A 22,284-nucleotide genomic window follows, 5' to 3' on the forward strand; every position below is an offset into this window, starting at 1 on the left:
TGATGTCTATAGTACTTACCCTGTAGAATTATTTTGAGGTTTAAATTATGCATTTTTGATAAGGCATTTTGTAAACTTTAAAATATCAGTTATTATTTTTATTACTCATACTCCTTGAACTTTTTTCTTTCCTTTTAACCAGACATGTGCTTTCATTGGATTCAGGAATCTCCTAACAAGGAAGCCCCCACTACCCATGCACTTCATCCAGTGCTTTGCAGTTTCTTCAATTAAAGAGATACCTTGGTAGTTATAGAAGAACTTATTTGCCCAGGGCCACCTCATCAGAAGCAGGACAGGAAAGTTGGACTGATTCCAAGATTATTATTCTATCTACCCCCTTATCTCAGTCAAACTTTAGACCCTCCCTTCTCATTTGACTTAAAATACACTCATTAACCTTATCAATAATGTGAAATACGTAGTTGTAACATAAGTACAAAATTTAAAACAATAACTAGGAGATATATTAATTTATTAGATTTTAATCATTGATAAACATGATGTTGACTTATTTCTCCCTTCCTTGGGTTACATACACACAAGTTATATGAAAGAAATTTAAAATCACCAATTACATCTAATTTGAAAGGGAGATGAATCACATTCCTTGACACTGAGAATGTTGTATTTCTTCATTTCAACTGTACAAAATTCATCCCTAACAGAATAAGCAATTTCATGCAGAAGACTAATGATTGAATCAACTTGGAATTAAAATGACTGGATTTTTTTTTAGGTGAGGTATAAACAAGGTCTCAGAGGAAGAAATGAAAACAAAAGGAAAGAACCAATAAGACTATGGGAAAATCAGGAAGTTGGCAGAGGACTGACCAAAATGGAGAATAAAAACAATGCAACGGAATTCATTCTGCTAGGCCTTACACAAAGTCCAGAACTTCGAAAAATATTCTTTGTGATTTTTTTAATTATATATATTATCACAATTATGGGAAACATACTCATTGTCATAACTATGACTGCCAGCCAAACTTTGAGATCACCCATGTACTTTTTTCTAACCATCTTATCCATTGTTGATGCTATCTACTCTTCACTTGTTGCTCCTAAGTTGGTTGTGGATTTACTCAATGAGAAGTCAACCATCTCCCTGGAAGGCTGTCTGACTCAGCTCTTTGCAGAGCATTTTTTTGGTGGTGTTGGAATCATCCTCCTTGTGGTCATGGCTTATGATCGCTATGTGGCCATCTGCAAACCCCTGCACTACATAACTATCATGAATCCTCATGTGTGCTACCTGCTAGTGGCAGGTGCCTGGATGGGAGGCTCCATACATGCCACCATACAGCTCCTCTTCATGGCCCATCTTCCTTTCTGTGGCCCTAATGTTATTGACCACTTCATGTGTGATTTGTTCCCATTGCTGAAACTGGCCTGCATGGACACCCAAGTTCTTGGCCTTTTAGTCATTGCTAACAGTGGAGTAATGTGCCTGTCAATCTTTCTGATACTAACTGTCTCCTATGTTGTTATCCTCACTTCCCTGAAGGGTGGTAGTTCAGAAGGAAGGAGAAAGGCCCTTTCTACCTGCAGCTCTCACTTCACAGTTGTCGTCTTGTTTTTTGCCCCCTGTATATTCTTGTATATGAGGCCAGTGGCCACTTTTCCTATAGATAAAGCCGTATCTGCATGTGCTACTATGATTACACCTATGTTAAACCCCTTGATCTACACCCTTAGGAACATAGAAGTTAAAAATGCCATGAGGAAACTCTGGATCAGATGAGTGCCTTTGACCATTCAGGAAAAGTCAGCTTACTAATTGAAAATCATTCAAATGAAGCAGAAGGATTCAAATGATTCACATACACATCAATGCACATATTCCTTTCACTAGTAAAGATTATCCTTTCGTAAATTTGTACCATGAATGTTCCTAGGCAATGTGTTTTTTTTTCCTATAAATATTTGAGAAAGCTTATAACTGAAATATTAAAGACAACACAAAACTAAAATATCAACTGAGACTGAAGTCACATAGACTATTTCATATTCATAGTTTTCCATGTATAAATAATTATGATAGTTAACATTCTTATACCTCATTAATGTTTGCAAAATACTTTAGATAAATTTTCTTAAAGTGTTTTACAAATAATACCTCATTTTGTCCTCACAACATCCCTCAGAGATATGTCCTATAGTTATTTTCCTTTTACACACAAGGAAATTTGGGCAGACACAATGTGTACCACTCTCCCACTCATCCTCATTCTCTGATAAAAAGAATTCAAACTGATATTTTGCTGCTTTAAGTCCAATGTTTTATTTACTGTACACCCATCTACCTCCTGTTATTCCTCTGCTGAGAAGGGAGAGAGGTACATTTCCTCAGGTTCTCTCTGTGATTAGACTCAGACATTATAATTACATATTATTCAGTTTCTTTGTTCACTTTGCTTTTAATATTAGCTTTCTGTGTATATTGGCAAAGTAATTATGAATATTGCTTTTCTCATTGCCTTTGCTTCATTTATGAGTTCTCATGATTTTCTGATTTCTTTGTATTTCTTATTTCCAGGTAATAGTATTATCCTACTGCATATTTCATTTGGTACCATGATTTCTGTAGCCATTTTCAAATCAATTGGGTGTCCTTTTATTGTTGGTGGTGGTACTTTTCCCAATTCTTTTCCATTATGGAAGTGCACTTATGAATATGTTTATTTGGATTTAATCCTTATAATAGTCTTTTATGCGAATATCTAATTCTAGAAAATTTAGGTCAAAAGTTATCTATGTATGATTTTGTTATTTTATATTTTAACCACTTTTTTCAGCATCACTCTAAATTGTTTTTCAGAATTTACTAATTTACAATTCTACCCACATTGTATTATTGAGCCTGTCTTTAAGTAGGTCCTCCAAAACTGACAAATTCCTTTTTACCCCATATTTTCTAATTTGGTAGGAGTGATCTATTACCTGATTTCATTGTACATGTCTCAAAAGATAATTAAATTGGGTAAAAAGATGTATTTACATCATTGGATAAAAGTAGTTCATTTTTCTTTACCTCAGTCCTTTCCCATATTCTCTTCCAAATGTGACTATATAATACTTTCTGTTTTGGACAGGAGTAACAAAGATGAACTCTTCCTTTGACCGTTATTTTTAGATTCTTAGCTTCAAAATATTAGTTTGGATCTATAAGATGACTTGAGTTTTAATCCAACCATTGGCTATTTACTATCTGTGTGATCTTAGACAATTCTCTTTACTTCATACCTTTGTTTCATCTGTAAAATGTGTATAATAATATCACATACCTCAATGGATAGAGCACTGGGTTTGAAATCAGGAAGACTCATCTTCATGGGTTCAAATCTGACCTCAGATACTTAATACTTCTTGGACACTGGGCAAGTCATTTAACCTTGTTTGCCTCAGTTCATCATCTGTAAAATGAGCTAGAAAAGAAAATGACAAATTTCTGCAGTATCGTTATCAGAAAGAAAAAAAAATCTTGATGGGGTCATGAAGAGTTGGAGACAAATGATATGACAAAACAATAAAACTTCCCAAGATAGATATGAAGATAGAATGAAACTTTTGTGAAGTTCTTTGAAAGCCTTTTAAAAAACAATATAAATTCTAGCCATCCTCTTTTTTCTCTTCTTTATACTACTACTCCTCTTCCTTCTCCTCCTCAGTACTACTAGACTATTGATACTATTACTACTACTACTACTACTACTACTACTACTACTACTACTACTACTGCATCTATGACTACTGCTATCATGTCCTAGATCCCATAAAAAGCAATAACTTGGTTATGGAAAATGTGACTTGAAACAATTTAGATGGTGCTAATAGCACTTATATTTTTATATCTGTGTAGAATCCACTTACCACAAATGCTTAGGTCAGGTAGGAAGCTACCAGATTGAAATTTTTTTTCACCTTTCAACCACATCCAAGTGGAACTCTCCAAAGTGGCCACACCATTCCTAATATCCTAATCCACTTTCCTCTAACACATACTCCAGAATGCAGCCATTCTAGGAGTTGATTCCTGATACCCTGGAATGTCTGTCAGAACTAGTCTCCATCCCTCTCCAGGCTGCTTTGCTATCTCTCTCATCTCCACAGGACTTTGTCTATCATACTCTCCTGCCTCGGTACCTCTCCTCTACTTTTCAGCTCCCTTTTATGTGTTACCTTACCCCATTAGAATGTAAGATCCTCAATGGTATGGATTTTTTTTTGTTTGTTTGTTGTTGTTTGTTTTTTAACTTCTATTTATATTCAGAGAACAGTGTTTGGAACAAATGAAGTGCTTAATGCTTCCTTTATGGCTGACAGGTTGAGTCACATGCTGGTATTTTCAGATCTTTGTCACAGTCTTAACTTAACTTTTGCATCTGGAGACAAAAGTGCAGACCCTGGAATATACTCGCTACCTAATAAATGCTTGCCATGTTATGGTGTGATTTATCTCCCTACTTTAGCAGGCTTTATAAATGCTGAGAAACCTTCTGCTTCAAATACTAAGGGGATAGAGAAACCCTCACCCTTCATGTTTCATTACATTTCCTTATTAGAAAGCTATCATGGTGAGAATTTGTTGCTATTGTTTTTCCCTGACATAAAACCTACATTTGTCTAATTGTGAATTCCACCTATCACTCCCAGGGCAGTCTTCTGAGAAAAAAATAAAAAATTCAACCCCTCTTATTTTTCTTCTACTTGACATCCCTCCTAATACTTAAAAAAAGTAATTGTTTCCACTGCTTCCCACCCCACAACACATTGAACCATCTCTTAAAACTCATCTTAGAGGTTGCGTGGGATTGTTATAAGGAACTGGACATTGAGTCAATAGGATTTGGGTTTATACCCTGTCTCTTTCCAATTCATCTCTATCTCTGAGTCTTAATTTTTGCAACCATTGTATGTGGATCAAATCAGTCAAATGTGCACAGATTCTATCACTGTCAGTAAAGAATCATAAAGCACTTATTATGTGCCAGGAGTCCTAGTCCTTTTTTTTTTTTCAATTTGTGCTGGTAAATCAATGACTATCTGCAATAGTCACAAAGGAAAACCTTGTCTCAGAATGTCAAATTTTGATTGGGAAAGATGGTATCACCTCAGGACTTGTTTTGTTTCATTGGACTTACTGCTTTGATATAGCTAAATACTGTGGAGTGTCATGCAGTTAAGACTTATCTTTTCCCTCTTGCATTGACTGATAGGATTTGCTTTGGTAAAACCTTTACTGAAAAAGAAAACCCTTTTCAAATGAAATCAAAAGTTTCTTGGAACCTTACTAAACTTGAAACAATGAAAAGAGTAATCAGGATCTAGGAAGTCAAAGAAGTTCCCTGATAAAATGCAAGAGGTTCTAGATTTCTGTGGGGTTGGGTCCATTCCAAAGGAAACATTTTCTGCTTGTAAAGTTTTTGCTTAGCTTTAGATGAACTAGAGACACTGAACTGCATTAATTTATACTGAGACTAAGGCAACTTTGGGCCCTATGGGTGTTACACTAGATGCCAATAGGCAGCATTTCAAAACCATATTAGAAAGCTTTCAAGAACTTTATGTGATCTGCCATGGTAATAGCTGAAAATAAAAAGGAATTCAAAAAAAAAATTCTAAACTTCAAGGAGCTCACGTTCTCATGGGTGGGATAACATGTAAAATAATTTGCTATATAGGAGAAGTAGATAGGAATTAAAAGGAATCTCAAATGGGAAAGAAGGATAAGGAAAGGCCAGGAAAGGGATGATGATGAAGAAGAAGAAGAAGAAGAAGAAGAAAAAGATGATGATGATGGTGAAGATGAAGAAGAAGAAGAAGATGATTATGATGATGATGATGATGATAATGATGATGATGATGATAATGAGTAGCTTGCAGTCTGGCTCCAGTCTGGAAATGACTTAATTCCCTAAGCTTTCTAAGGCACTCCTGCAGTCAATAGTTACAAAGCATTATAGAAATATGATGCCATATTTGTAACAGAGCTTTTAGGAAGAATAAAAGAGTATTCACACAGTTTTAAATTTAATATTCATTATTAACATTTTCTTAAGTCTAAATAATGAGTCAAAGCACACATCAAGCCATGATTTGATTGATAATTTATGAAGTATAAATTTTCTCTCTGAACAGTTAATGATTTTCTCTCTGCAAAGCTGTTGAAACTGTCCACAATACAAAACTTTTTGGACCTGCACTAGTTCTTATATCCAGATGTATTTTCTGCCAGTTAGCTTCATTCCACTTTATCCCCCGGTTAGATATCAAGCTACCAGATGTTCATTTATATATTTCCATAGATGAGTGCATTTTAAGAAACTTTTCACAGTCTTTTGTCTTCAGAAATGCCTAAAACACACTGTGGTCCATAAAGAGGCATAAAATTGCTGAAATCAAGCCTGAACCAGGAGTTAGCTTTTAAAAACAAATTGAAATTGAGTAAAATATGTTTTAAAAATCAAGATCTAAAGTGCTTGCTCCAAAAGAAATTTACATCTTGTTCTTTCCAGAAAGTAGAAAGGAGAGTAAAGATTTTTTTTAATTTTTTTTATTCATAGACACTGTACTTGAATCCTTTATCTATATATTTATGACCTAACTTTTCTGAAACAATTACTTAACCTTTTTGACTCATCCTCCATGATCTTCCCATGCTCCTACTCTGGGTAGGTCTGGTACAAATTAATAATCATTTTATTCATTTAATGTATAGCTTCATCATCTATCTAAATCTACTTCTATATCTACACCTATATTTATATCTATATCTATCACTCATTCTATCTCTATTTCTTATTTATCATCTTTTGAGGAATAGTATCCTTGAGTAGAATGTAAGCTCCTTGAAAGTAGGAACAATTTCTCATTTTTGTATTTATATACACCACACCAATCCTGTTCCCTTGCATGCAGCAGATACTTGATAAATGTTTGTTGAACTGTATGAATGAGATGAATTATTTTTCTGAGGACTCATCACTTGTACCAGTTAGACAATAAGCTTATTGAGGGCAAAACTGTCCCTGCTATGTAACAGTGCCTGGTTCATAGAAGTTGCTTAAACTTCTTATCAATGGCTTTATACTCACTAAATTTCTCTTTTGAAATCAAATAAAACAGAATCATTAAATTCACTTCAAAATCAGAATGTCATTCAATGTACATGCTGTCCCATCTTTCTATGGGTCATGTCTAAATTAAATAAGTATATGTGAAATATGTGTCCATATCTTATCTGAAAGATTCCAAAGAGGGTGTCCCCAATCACATAACAGTTTTCCTTTTGGTGTTTTAATATTCAAAGAAGAGCAACTCAGTATTAGAGCTTTTTTTCTGTTTCTTCTTTCTTTTTATCTTAAAAAAAAATGAAATTCCACAAGATTTTGAGTTCTAAATTTTCACCCCATCTCACCCCTCCCCCACCCCAAGATGGCATGCATTCTAAATACCACTTCCTCTAGTCTGCCTTCTCTTCTATCTCTCCCCCACCCCTTCTCTTATCCCCTTCCTTTTCAATTTTCCTGTAGGGCAGGATGGATTTCTGTACCCCATTTCCTGTATTCCTTATTTCCCAGTTCCATGTGAAAACATTTTTTTTAAACATGTGTTTTTAAAACTTTGGGTTCCAAATTTTCTCCCTTCCTCCCTCCCCACCCACCCTCATTGATAAGGCAAGCAACTAAATATAGATTATATATGTGTAGTTATGCAAAACACTTCCATAGTAGACATGCTGTGAAAAATTAACTCTATTTCCCTTAATCCTATCCCACCCCCCCATTTATTCTATTCTTTCTTTTGACCCTGTCCCTCCTCAGAAGTATTTGCTTCTGATTACTCCCTTTCCCAATCTGTCCTACTCTCTATCATTCCCCTACTCTCTTGTCCACTTTTCCCTCTATTTTCCTATAGGGTAAGACAGATTTCCACACCCAATTGAGTGTGTATGTTATTCCCTCCTTAAGTCAAATCCTATGAGAATAAGATTCACTCATTCCCTCTGACCTTCCCCCATTTCCCCTCCATGGTAAGAGCCTTATCTTTTCTGTTTGTTTTGGTGGGATAATTTACCCTATTCTACCTCTCCCTTTCTTCTTCTCCTAGTATCTTCTTCTATGACCCATTAATTTTTTTCTCCAGATATGACCCCTTCATTTTCAACTCACCCTGTGCCCTCTATCTATCTATATCTATGTATATGTACATATAATTTTTTTCCCCTCCAACTACCCTGATACTGACAAAGGCCTCATGAGTTACAAATATCATCTTTCCATACAGGAATGTAAACAGTTTAACCTTAATAAGTCTCTTATGATTTTCTCTTTCCTGTTTACCTCTTCATGTTCCACTTGAATCTTGTATTTGAAAATCAAATTTTCTATTCAACACTGGTCTTTTCATCAACAATACTTGAAAGTCCTCTATTTCACTGAATAACAATTTTTTCCCCTGCAGGATTATACTCAGTTTTGCTGGGTAGGTGATTCTTGGTTATAATCCTATCTCCTTTGCTCTCTGGAATATTAAATACCATACCCTTCGGTCCCTTAATGTAGAAGCAGCTAAATCTTGTGTTATCCTGATTGTGTTTCCACAATACTTGAATTATTTCTTTCTGACTGCTTGTAATATTTTCTTCTTGACGTGGGAACTCTGGAATTTGGCTACAATATTCCTAGGAGTTTTCCTTTGGAGATCTCTTTCAGGAGGAGATCAGTGGATTCTTTCAATTTCTATTTTGCCTTCTGGTTCTAAAATATCAGGACAGTTTTCCTTGATAATTTCTTGAAAGATGATGTCTAGGCTCTTTTTTTGATCATGGCTTTCAGATAGTCCAATAATTTTTAAATTCTCTCTCCTGGATCTATTTTCCAGGTCAGTTGTTTTTCCAATGGGATATTTCACTTTGTTTTCTAATTTTTCATTCTTTTGGATTTGTTTTACAGTGTCTTGATTTCTCATAGAGTCACTAACTTTCAATTGGTCTATTCTAATTTTTAAGGAAGGATTTTCTTCAGTAATCTTTTGGGCTTCCTTTTCCATTTGGCCAATTTTGCTTTTTAGGGCATTCTTCTCCTCATTGGCTTTTTGGACCTCTTTTGCCATTTGGGTTAGGCTATTTTTTAAGGTGTTATTTTCTCAGTATTTTTTGGGTCTCCTTTAGCAAGCTGTTGACTTGCTTTTCATGATTTTCTTGCATCACTCTCAGTTTTTACTCTACTTCTCTTACTTGCTTCTCAAAATCCCTTTTGAGCTCTTCCAGGGCCTGGGACTGATTCATATTCTTCTTGGAGGCTTTGGATGTAGGAGCTTTGGCTTTGGTGTCTTCTTCTGGTTGCGTGTTTTGATCTTCTTTGTCACCAAAGTAAGATAATAGAGTCTGACTCTTTTTGCACTGCTTACTCATGATCCCGGCCAATTACTTGAGATTTAAACTCTTTGTTAAGGTAAAAGCCTGCTTCCAATGTGAAGAGTGTACTGTCCTAAGCTTCAGGGGTTTGTACAGCTGTTTTCAGAGGTACTTCTAGGCACCTGAAAATTTTCAGTTCTTCCAAGGTGCTATGATAATGGGCGAGTTGTTTCCTCTCCACCTCCACAAAAAGCTCCACCACGCCAAAGCTCTTCCTCGCCCCAGGACTGCTGCTCAGAACTGTGACCCAGATCCAAGCAGAGGCAAAGCAAGAGATTCCTGCCTCACACTGCCAAAGCGATCATTGCAATTCCCCTCTGATCAGCCACTTGATTCCCCCTCAGTCTATGGGCTGGAAGTTCAGGAAAAAGCTGAGGACCCGGGCCGTGCTCCAGATTTGAGGCTGAGACCTAGCTCCTTATCTCACCGCAGTCACAGACTTTTCCCACCAACCTTCCAGGTTGTCTTTGGCATTCCTGGGTTGAGAAGTCTGGAAACTGCTACAGCTGCCCTTGATTCAGTCCTCTGAGGCCTGCTCTGGGTTTGCTGTGGCCTGCATGCCCACATGGAACTGCACTCCTCTCCCCGCCCAGCACGATATACCATTCTGATCAAACATCCAGGCTGTCTTGGGCTGGAAATTTGTTTCCCTGTGTCTTTTTGTGGGTTCTGCTGATTTAGAATTTGTTTAGAGCCATTTTTTTAGGTATTTGAAGGGCTTTGGGAGAGAGCTCAAGACAGTCACTGCTTTCCCTCTGCCATCTTGGCTCCACTCCCCAGTATTAGAGTTTTGATACTTTAATGGCCCACCTCTTTTATTTTAGTCAAATATTTTTGGATGATACCTTACTTTATGCAAAACATTTTTAGTTCATTTGCTACCAGGAAAAAAAAATAAGTTTCCTTTGAATCACATGCAATTTTCAGTTTTCTGCAATCATGAAAATCCATTATATTTTTGTTGAAATATCATTATCAGAAAAAATGTTTGTTTATAAATTGGTCTTTAGCCCAACTGAAGAACTTAAAATCACTGTAATTTCCACATATCTATTTCTAATTCCATCATTTGCTTATGTCACTGCTCCAATATATCTGAAGTGATAAAACCTGAGGCTATAATTTAAATAAAATGTCCGAAGAAATTCAGCTAAAATCTCTATGTTCTTATGATTCCCTATCTCATATGGAACTCATTCCATTAGTTTTTAATTAATTCAAAGTGATTTTCTTACAAAAATTCTTTAAATAATTTTGGTAATTATTGTTCCCTCACCCCACAATTTTACACCTGATGCCCAGAGATTTAGAGAATTGAATTGATTTGCCAAAAGTCACACAGATTGTAGGGACCCAACACATTCAGACGTGCATATTTATCAAATTTTTACTAAAGTCAATATATTAAGATTTATTTGGAGGAGTTAGAAAATGTTGATATAGCACCAAGACCAGAGTCCAGAAGATTGGAGTTTAAATAGGTAGGTCCTAAGACATTTCCTCGATGTGTGATTGGGGAGAATTCACTTAATCTCTGTTTACCTTAATTTCTTTACCTATAAAATTAAGAAAATATCTGGTCCTAACCCCTTCACCAAAGTTGTGAGAATCAAATTTGATGACATTTATCAAGTACTTTGCATAGAACCCAGAAGTTTATAGGTGTTATGGTATCATTGCAATTATAGATATTAATGATGACAAAAATATGGCACCAACTGGTATAGTGAAATCAGCCAGGCCCTAATAATTTTGGACAATATTAAGCTGACATGTTCCACTGCCACAGGAGATCCTTGATGCCCTGAAAGAATCTGATCCCTCTTACAAAGTCTGTTTGAAACCAAGGAACCACAAATACTGAAATCCATAGAGATGATTCTAAAGATTCCTGTGGGTAATATATTTATAAGATTATAACCATTATCAATTATTGTTACTGTTATTTACAATAATAATGATTTATTTCAAGTTAGTCATTTTTCTACATAGTTGTAGGAGGTGTATAGGGGTTACATGATCTTTTTTCACCTTTCAAATTAGTCCAAAAATCTACTCTGCCTTTGTATAAGACTGGTTGAATTGAGATAGCACTAAGCTTCTTGTAACTTAACATTCTAACTTCTTGTTCAGATAAAATTGATGGGACTATATAGGATCTAGAACCCTAAAGAACCTTACAGATCATTTATCCTTTATGAGATTTTTTTTTCATTTTATAAATGAGAATTGTTGGGCCCACAGAGATGCGATGACCAAAGAAAAGTAACACAGGGCATGAATAGTAGACCTGGGTTTTGTTCCTAGGCTCTCTTATTCCAAATCCAGATGTATTTTCATTGTATTACTAACAAAGTGAGAAATATATAGAGATCATTTTCTGGTTGTTAGGAACTAACAAAAGGTAACTTTACAGTCATCCCAATGGACTTCAATATTTTTGCTTCTTTGGTTGCAAATAGATTTCTCCATGGGGCTCAGACTCTGCTGGGGCAGCAAGGTCTACTCTGCCATTGTGGCATATTTATCATTATATTTTCTAAAACCAGTAGGAATTGATTTATTTCATTATGATTTCATGGGTACCACTACATTTTGTTCAACTGTCTGCTTTTGTTATATAACCACCAATTAGCAAGTACAAATTATGAACTGATTTTTTTTCCTCTCACCACTCTCAACTTTACCTGAATCAGCTGATGTTCTTTCCCCAACTCACATCAAAAAAGTGAACTCACTGCCATGCTAATTAACTCACCAGTCACTGGAGACACATTCAATGGGATACCATTGAAATAATGAAACAGTATTTAATGTCATTGTTATCCAGAAGGTAATTATTGGATGTCTTTGACATTCCATTTTCATCACAAGATGAACATTGTTTTAACTGTTTGTCTTTCTGGAAAGAAGTTCCTTATGAAGCTAAACTATGATTTATTATAAACTCTAGAGTACACTGTCTAAATTATTTCTCAAATTTATTTTTTTCTTTTTTCCCATCTGCAAGTAGTATATGATAATTCAAAATCTTCTACAAAGCACAAGGTGGGGTTTTACATGAGGTATTTGGGTTTCTATCTCAGCTACTTCAATCCTCACTCTTCATCTGGAGCACTGCCAGTTTTATCCAGTCCTACAAAAGGTAAACTGGTCAGAAGAGCAAGAGAGGAAAAACATCTTCCAATTGAACCTCCTCCCAGGTAAGGAACTGAAGTTCTCAAAAATCAAGTGATTTGTCCAAAGTCAAAAGAATAGGAAACAAAATAGTTGGGGTTCTGACTTCAAATCCAGTGTAAAACATAATGGCCAATCTTATCCAGAGACAGGAATTAGGAAACCTAGAGAGTAACTGTTCCACGCTTTCTGGCAAGCTATGGTGACACAGATAGAAAAAGAAATGGCACTTGTGCATCTGGAAGGACAGTAATTTCTACCTGAGTATACAACTCACGAGAATTCAAGACTGACCTCTTGGGTACAGAGTGTTTGATTGCCAGGCTCCAGATAATCATGCAGTTGACTGGTTCCCTAAATGCAGTGACACCATCTTTTTTTTTCCTAGGGAATTTTCTTTCTGCTTGTTAGTTATAAGTGATTCCTCCCCAATATAAAATAAAAGTAATATCTAACAAAGGAACACCACCCAATATAAAAGGATTGCTAAGGGGTTGCATTGAAAATACCTATGGGTCATGGGATTTTTAATGCCTGATTGAAAATTCCATTTCTTTTCAAATGACATTTCATAGAATCATAAATTCTGTGATGGAAATGTACTTAGCAGACATCTTTTGCTATTCCCCTATATTGCAGATGAGGATACTGAAGCCTAAAGTTGCTAACTGGCTTCCTCATATCTGCAGATTTACAATTTGTAACCTTGAAAGTGAGGAGCAAGACTGTTGAGTGCAAATCCAGCATGAATTTCAGTCTACCACACTCTCTATACAATTAGTTCAGAGATTATCAGAGATGGATGGTAAAACATTTTATAGTTCAAGTTCATGAAACACAGGGAAAAATATTCTCTATTTTTAAAGGTGTATTGAGTCTGTAGATGAGGGGAAGTTTGACAATATGGCTCATCTGGTTCATCCAGATTTTGGCAGAGGTTTTGATAACTTATCTCCTTTTATTCCTGTGGAGAAGATAGATGATAATAAAATCACATGGATCCATGAAGGGTTGGATCATGGTAATCAAGACATGTTAATTGTTCAATATTAGCATGAGAGTAGGAACCCAGTGGGCTTCTCCAGGTATCTCTGTTTGAACCTATGCTATTTCACAATGTTATCATGATTCAGATAAACTATACATGGTACATTTATCAAAATTTCAGATTAAATAAAGTTTAGAGGCATAGTTAGGATAGTTAGAATATTACAGCATTGGGATTGAAAATTATCTAGACAACCTAGAGAATTTGGCTGAATTTAAGAAGATCAAATTCAATAGAGCTAAATATAAAGTCTTGCTTTTGGGTGATATTAAACTAAAATTGACTTTTGAAATATATCAAGAAAACTGCAAAGTTAGATGTGTAGTTTTCTTTAAAAAAATCTAGGGATTTTAATAAACTGAAAGCTCAGCATGACAACTATATGAAATGTCTATAGCTAGAAAACTATATAATTTTAACTATAAAAAAAAGCTTATGAAATCTTGAGATGCCTTAAGAGATATGTGTCTTCCAAAAACAGGGAAAGGATAGTTCTACTATATTCTGACCTTGTTAGAACTCATCTGTAATGTTGAGTTTGGTTCTAGACACTATGATTTAAGGAGGACTTTCACACATTGTAATATAATCATAGTAAGGGAACCAGAATAGTGATGGGTGGATGGTTTTGGGAGTAAGTATCTGTGGTATGGTAGTAATACTTATCATAGTCATAGTAGTCATTGCCATCAGCCTAGTAACAGCAAAGGTGGTGGTTGTGATGGTGGTAAAGCAAAACAGGAAGGAGGAGGATAAGGAGAAGGAACAAGAGGAAGAGGAAGATCAAGAAAAGGAGGATGAGGAGGAGGAAGAAAAGAAGTAATTCTCATTATTCTACATGTAGGAGCTAGATATTATTTTTTTCATGTATGTAATAGTGAGTATTCTTTAAGGATATAGGTTTGAATACTGGGATGGTGAGTTCCTTCTTGTTATGAAATTCTGAGATTCTGCAGTTTTGCTGGTGCTCTCCCTCCCTCACCTCTGCCTCTGGAATTCCCCAGTTTTCTTCAAAGAACAGGATAAGATATAATCTCCTATAGCTTCTTATCCTGATTCACCTCATTGTCAATGATTGCATCTTTTAAAAATTACTTTAGATAACTTTGTTTCTCTTATATTTACTCCCTTATATACATTTTTTGTACAGAAATATCAAGCAATTTCCCTAAACTCATGCTGTTATTGAGAGGGATATGACAAATTGTCAGTATATCATATGAACAATGAGTGTAACAAATAAAAATTTTGAGCTTTGAGCAATTTCATCAGAACAGTTACTCTGGTGTTGGAAATCCTTCCAGTAGCCACACGGCACAAGTTTACTAAACTTGGATAATTCCTAAGGCATTACTTGAGAGAAAGAAATTAAATGTCTTACATGGTATCACATAACTACTAAGCTTTAGAGTTAGGGTAGAAACTTTGGTCTTTCTTACTCAAAGTCCAGCATTATTACATTGCTTCTGAAAAAATCTTTAATTCATTCATAAAACATTTATTGAGAAATTAAGTGTATGATACTTTGACAGAAATTGAGTATATAAATGTACATGTGAAATAGTCCTTACCTTAACAAAAACCTCCCCTATTGCAGGATTGGGAGCTAGATCTTGAAATAAATGGACCAGAAAAAAATTGGTCATGTGTCCCAGCTTTTACTATTTATTTCTTGGGGAAATTATTCAAAGACATAAGCAAGAAAACCAGGGTTATAGAGATACTTCCAAAAATATAAGTTATAGATAATCTCAAAGGGGATAGGATATCAGCAAGTAGGGGTATCAGAAGAGACTTCTTAGGAGTAATGCAAGTTGACATTGAAGGAAATTAAAGAATATAAAATGAGTTGCAGAAGGAATGAAATTCAAATATGAGAGAAAGACCTTTGCAAAGCAGAAGTGTTAGAAATAGGATGTCTTGGCTGGTCCTTTTCTAGGTTTAATGTGGCATGTCAGTGGGCTCAAGTGTCTAAATTATAGGCCAGTGATCGGAAGCAATTTGTCATGCTCTTGGAAAGTCAGGTTGGAGACAGATTTTCAAGTAATTTAAATGCTTAAAACTTTGCATTTTATCTTAGGTGCAAGATGCATTTAAGGTTCTGTAGTCCACTGGGGGTTCTAGAGCAAGGGCATTGCAAGGAGTGTCACTGTCAGCTGTAGTATAGGAATATCAATTTGTCAGCTAATTGAAGGAGAATGGATTGTAGAGGGGAGAAATTGGAGGTAGACTAATTAAGTAGGTTGCTATTGTTCAATCATCCCAGTCGTATCCAACTCTTTGTGACCTCAGTTGGAGTTTTCTCTTCTAAACCACCTGGAGTCATTTATCATTTTTTTCTTCAGCTCATTTTACAGTTGAGGAAACCGAGGCAAATTGTGTGGAATGACTTGCCCCGGGTCACACAGCTAGTATTTGTCTGAGGTCAGACTTGAACTCAGGAAGATGAGTTTTTCTTACTCTAGGCCAGCACACTATCCAGTCAGCCACCTAGCTGCCCCTAGACAAGTTAGGAGGGTACATCAGTAAAACAGATGAATGATGATAAGGGTCTAAGTGGAAACTGGTTTAGTCATATTGAGTAGAGAGAAAGGTCAGATACAAGATGCCATGTAGGTTTAGAACAGATAAGATTGAACAATTGATCAATTATGGGGTATTAACTGAACAATTACATGAGGCTGTGAACTTGGGAGGTTAGAGGGAAGGAGATGCCAACAAAATGTAATGATGAGGGACAGATGAGATCTTTTTGTATGAATTGGTTCTGAGATGTCTATATGACATCTACCTCCAAATATCCAGTTGTGGACTTCAAACTTAAGAGACAGACCAAGGCCAGAAACACACAAACATTTTCCATATATATTTACATCCATTTATCCATCCATCAATCAATCAATCTGTTTATCTATCATCAACCTATCTCTCTATATCTTTTTATTATTAGATTTATATAGATAGATAGATGCACATTTAAATATACACTTACTACATATACATGTTTATATATGTATTTATTTTATACATGTGTATTTTCTCAGGAGAAATTTATGTAGAGATAATAATTTAACTTGTGGAATCTAATAATATAACTAAGAATGAGTATAAAGAAAAAAAGAAAATGGATAAACTAGAGACCCTTTGGCAATTTCAATAGTTAGGGCACAGGACAAAAAATATGTTCGTACAAAGGTACCAACAAAGGAACCTCAGAAATTGGGCAAACAACTAGATACAGAATCAAAGACCCAAGAGGGGGAGGAGATCCAGGATGCTGGAAAATCATTAATGGCAAATGTCACAGCCAGTTATGTATTATATATGTTAAGTTTTGATTTGTATATTATAAGTCTCATAAGATGTAAGCTAAGAATTATGAAAACTGAAAGAAGAACCACTAATTAAGGGAACCTTTATCACTCAGATACAGTTTAATCAGATGACTGATCTGGTCAGAATCTAGACTACCTTGGGTTGTGAAGTGAGAAGAGAAAAAAAAATCAGACAGCAAATGAATATAGTTTGGCATCAGAGATTGGCTGATTAAAGGAAGGAGAAATAATGATTGATACATTTAGGACCATGGGAGAGTCAAGTGAAGTTATTTTGAAAGTATGAGAGAGACTTGGAAATAGAGGTAGACAGTAGGAAAAGACCCAGTAACTAGGAAGACACTGAAAATTAATGTAAAATGTTAATTGCCATTTCAAGATTCTCTAGGATATCTGAGGAGTTGAGATCAGTCCATAGGAGAGAGGTATTGTTCTTAGAGAATAAAAGATCCAAGTCTTCCCAGAAATGAGAGTAAAGTAGAAGAGAATAAAGGATAATATTGAGTAGATTTCTATTTTTGTATTCTCTCAGTAAAGTGAATTCATCTTCTGAGAGAGAGGGAGTATTAGTGTCAGAAGTTTATTACTGCTAGGTGGTATCGTGGATAAAATATTGACTTGAGTCAGGAAAACCTGATTTTATTCCTGTCTAAGATATGTACCAGCTATGTAACCCTGAACAATTTTTTTTAAGTTCTTTTAACCTCAGCTTCCTCATCTTTTTATTTATCATAATCAAAAGAGGTAACATATGCAAAGTACAATACATTCACTAAATTACGACTGAAATTTTATCTATTATCTTCCAGAAAAGGAGAAAGGTATCAGAACATTTCTATGGGGGAATAAAATTGAATTAGAAAAGAATACAAAAAATGCCTTTCAACAGTGAGAATTCAAAAATGTTACATGACATATATGTAAGTTACCCAGTGTTTTCTTCCATTCTTTTAAAATAATATATGTATAAAACTTCAAAAAGTAGATGGAGGTTATAATCCATGATTGGAGTTTGATAAGCCATGGATATCAATTCAACTAGAGAACAAATGACTCCAGCATACAGGACTGTAGAAATGATTAAATAAAGGGTTGGATTTGGAAGGGAGGAAAGTAAAATTTTCATATAAGGAAATAAATTAACAGAATAAGGAAGGGAGGAAAGATGGGAGGGATAGAGAAAAGTATGAAAGAAGGAGGGAAAGGAGGCAAGGAAATAGAAAGGAAGGATTGAAAGAAGTACGAAAGGACAAATGGAAGGAAGGTAGGAAGGAAGGAAGGATGAAAGGAAAAAAGGAAGGAAAGAAGGAAGAAAAGAAGAATGAGAGGCAGAAGGAAGTGTGGTAGAGGATGAGAGGTAACGAGGAAAAGAAGGAGGCAGGCAGGCATAAAAGTTAAGAAAAGTGTACAACACACCCTAGAGGAGCACTAATACCATTGACTTTTCTCCTATGGTCTCAAACCAAATTCTTTCTTTTCTACCAGAAGACAAAATACATATATAGTTAGTGGCATATTAGTATGTGTATATTTGTATGTACATATGTGTATGTATGTATTTTGTTGTACTATATATGTAAATATAATAAATAATAAATATATATAAATAATATAGGAAATATAGGTAAAGATATATAAATATAAATATGTGTACATATATATGGCCATCCTCTCCTGACCTGCAACAAATATGTATACACACACATACATATGTATATAAATATATACATATATATGTGTATATATACATATATGTATGTTTGTGAATATAGATATAGATATACAAAATTGTTTTGGGGAGGATGGGAAGGCCTTTCATAGAATATGGAATTTAAGCTGTCTGGAAGATAGGAAAACTAAAAGACAGAGGTGAAGAGGGCAAAAAATTCACATGGTAAGGACCAGCATTGTAAAGGCCCAGAATTAAGACATGAAATGACATGATGGTATGTTTAAAAAACATCAAAGAAGGAATGATAAGTAAGTAGTAAAGTGAATGGAAGGGATTAGAAGAATGGAAAGGTAGGATCAAATTATGAAAAAAAAATTAACTACTAAAGGGAAGAATTTATATTTGATATTAAAAGTAAATGGGAAAAATAAGAGTTTCTTCATAGTTCATGTGTGCATAGATGAATGGAAAGTAGAGAGGGGGTATTTTATCTGATTAGACCTGCATTTTGGAATATCAATTTGGCAGCAGAGTAAAACACGTAGGGAAGTAAGGTGAGACTTTAGACAGGAAGATTAACCAGGAAAGCAATTGTAATAGACCAGGGAGAAGAGATGAGGCCCTGTAGGAAGGTGATAGCTATGTGGGTTTAAAGAAAGAAACTTATCTCCAGGTTGTTGTGAAAGTAGAAGATAATACACAACAACTGAAAAATTATGTGAGATAATTTTGACTAAGAGATCGAGGAGGACAAAGTTGAGAACTTATTTGACTGAGAGCATGGGGAGACTCAAACAGTAACTGGAAAGTTGGGATGAGTGGGATGTTTTCAATAGAAAGATAATGCATTTTGTGGATATAACTGTCCCTGATTTCATATTTCAGTCTAGTCATGTGGAATAATGAATCTCACAGATGTACCTTTGAAAGTTTCCATTTTTTTCCCATTACCCTGATGCATTGAGCATCGGACAGCTTGCGTGTAACTCCCAACATAGGGCTAGCTACTTGTATGACCTTTGGTGAGGTCTGCATCTCTGATCACTTCAATTTCCTCATCTCTAAAATGATGGGGCTGACCTAGATGATTTCTAAGTTCCCTTTCGGCTATAAATCTACCATGTTTTGCTAAAACGATCTCTGACCCTCTATGAGTAATGGTTAAATATATATGTAATACATACACACATATAATCGAGCATTAGTTTTTTGTTTTGTTTTGTTGTGTTTTGTTTTTTAGGAAGCAGTCCTTTATTGTCTTCTACCGTGGTAGTTGTCAACCACTCACACTTTATTAAAAAAATGAAATATTTCCTCATGTCTAGCATGATTTCCTTCTCACTGAGTAACCTTTTTGTGAAAACCTCCAGTCTTCCACTGTTCAGCATGGCAGAATGACTACAATTCAACTTGGATCAATATTCTCGTGTTTGAATTCTGCCTCTGGCACTTGATAGTTGGGTGAGCAATAGCAAACCGCTTAACCTCTTTGGGTCACAGCTTCTTCATCTATAAAATGGGAATTAAGTACTTACCCTGTAGAATTATTTTGAGGTTTAAATTGGGTATTATTGGAAAGACATTTTGTAAACTGCAAAGTATGTGTTATTGTTACTATTACTCATACTCATTGAACATTTCTTTTCTTTTTAACCAGACATACCATTTCATTGGATTCAGGACTCTGCTAACAAAGAAACTCCCACTACCCATACAGTTAATCCAGTGCTTTTCAGCTTCTGGACTTAAAGTGATACCTAGGTAATTAAAGGGTAGGTGCTTTGCCCAGAGTCATATAGCCAGAAGCAGGGCAGGAAAGAAGTTTTCCTGACCCCAAGATTATTATTCTACCTACTCCCATGTCTCACTCAAGCTTTAAACACTCCCTTCCCATTTGACTTAAAAGACACTCAATTAACACAATTTACAATTTCATCTAAAGCATGAAATATGGAGTTGCAACATAAGTAGAAAATCTAAAACAATAACTAGTAGTTCTGTTAGTTTGTTGGATTGTAATCATTTATAAATATGATATTGACTCATTTCTAACTTCCTTGGATTACAAATAAACTAGTTACCAGGAAAGGAATTTACCATCATCAATTGTCTCTAATATGAAAGAGAGATGAATCACATTCCTTAGCACTGTGGATATTGTATCCCTTCATTCCAAATGTACAACATTCATCCATAACAGAATAAGGAGTTTCATGAAGAAGATTCATGTTGACTCTATCTGGAATTAAAATAACTGGATTTTTAGGTAAGGTATAGGCAATGTCTCATTAGAAGAAGAAATGAAGAGAAAAGGAAAGAACCGATAGGACTTTGGGAAAACCACGAGTTTGGCAGAGGATTGACCAAAATGGAGAATAAAAACAATGTAACTGAGTTCATTCTGTTGGGCCTTACACAAAGTCAAGAGTTTCGAAAATTTTTCTCTGTCATTTTTTTAATCATATATATTATCACAATTATAGGAAACATACTCATTGTCATAACCTTAACTGCCAGCCAAACTTTGACATCGCCCATGTACATTTTTCTAACCTTCTTATCCATTGTGGATGCTGCTTACTCTTCAGTTATTGCTCCTAAGATGGTTGTGGATTTACTGTATGAGAAGACAATCATCTCCCTAGCAGGCTGTCTGACTCAGCTCTTTGCAGATCATTTTTTTGGTGGTGTTGAAATAATCCTTCTTGTAGTCATGGCTTACGATCGCTATGTGGCCATCTGCAAACCCCTTCGCTACATGACCATCATGAATCCTTGTGTGTGCCACCTGCTGGTGGCAGTATCCTGGATGGGGGGCTCCATACATGCCACCATACAACTTCTCTTGATGATCCATCTTCCTTTCTGTGGCCCTAATGTTATTGATCACTTCGTGTGTGATTTGTTCCCATTACTGAAACTGGCCTGCATGGACACCCAAGTTCTTGGCCTTTTTGTCATTGCTAACAGTGGACTAATGTGCCTATCTATCTTTCTCATATTAATTGTCTCCTATGTTGTTATCCTTTCTTCCCTGAAGGGTGGTAGTTCAGAAGGAAGGAGAAAGGCCCTTTCTACTTGCAGCTCTCACTTTACAGTGGTGGTCTTGTTTTTTGTTCCCTGTATATTCTTGTATGTGAGGCCAGTAGCCATTTTTCCTATAGATAAAGCTGTGGCTGTATGTGTTACTTTGGTTACTCCTATGTTAAACCCGTTGATCTATACCCTTAGGAACACAGACGTTAAAAATGCTATGAAAAAACTCTGGATCAGATGAATGCCTTTCATCATTCCAGAAAAGTCAGTCTACTAATTGAAAATCATTCAAATGAAGCAGGATAAATATGTTCTGATGGAATAATATTTTAATCAGTTCACATACTCCTTTTACTAGCAAAGATCACAATACTTTCATAAATTTCTACCCTGACTGTACCTCGACCATGTTTTTTTTTTCTATAATTATTTGAGAGAGGTTAAAACTGACACGTTAAAGATACAACAAACCCACATATTATCTGAGCATGAAGGTATGTGGGATATTCCATATCCATATTTTTCCATCTTATAATCATGACAACATTAATCAACAACAAACATGACAACATTAATATTTTTATAGCCCATT

At 35.4% G+C, this 22,284-nt stretch overlaps 2 protein-coding genes across 2 annotated transcripts; both read left to right on the forward strand.

Annotated features, from left to right (window-relative positions):
- The first annotated feature begins 838 nt into the window (after positions 1-838).
- LOC114051852 (olfactory receptor 4C6-like) lies at positions 839-1,747 on the forward strand. Its single transcript, XM_027874243.1, has one exon. It carries the CDS (start codon positions 839-841, stop codon positions 1,745-1,747), a length of 909 nt encoding a protein of 302 aa, XP_027730044.1.
- A 19,277-nt stretch (positions 1,748-21,024) lies between these two features.
- Positions 21,025-21,933, forward strand: LOC114051874 (olfactory receptor 4C6-like). Its single transcript, XM_027874263.1, has one exon. The coding sequence runs from the start codon at positions 21,025-21,027 to the stop codon at positions 21,931-21,933; it is 909 nt and encodes a 302-aa protein (XP_027730064.1).
- The last annotated feature ends 351 nt before the right edge of the window (positions 21,934-22,284 follow it).

Source organism: Vombatus ursinus, unplaced genomic scaffold (genome assembly GCF_900497805.2).
Source record: "Vombatus ursinus unplaced genomic scaffold, bare-nosed wombat genome assembly UNPS02014806.1, whole genome shotgun sequence".
NCBI lineage: Eukaryota > Metazoa > Chordata > Mammalia > Diprotodontia > Vombatidae > Vombatus > Vombatus ursinus.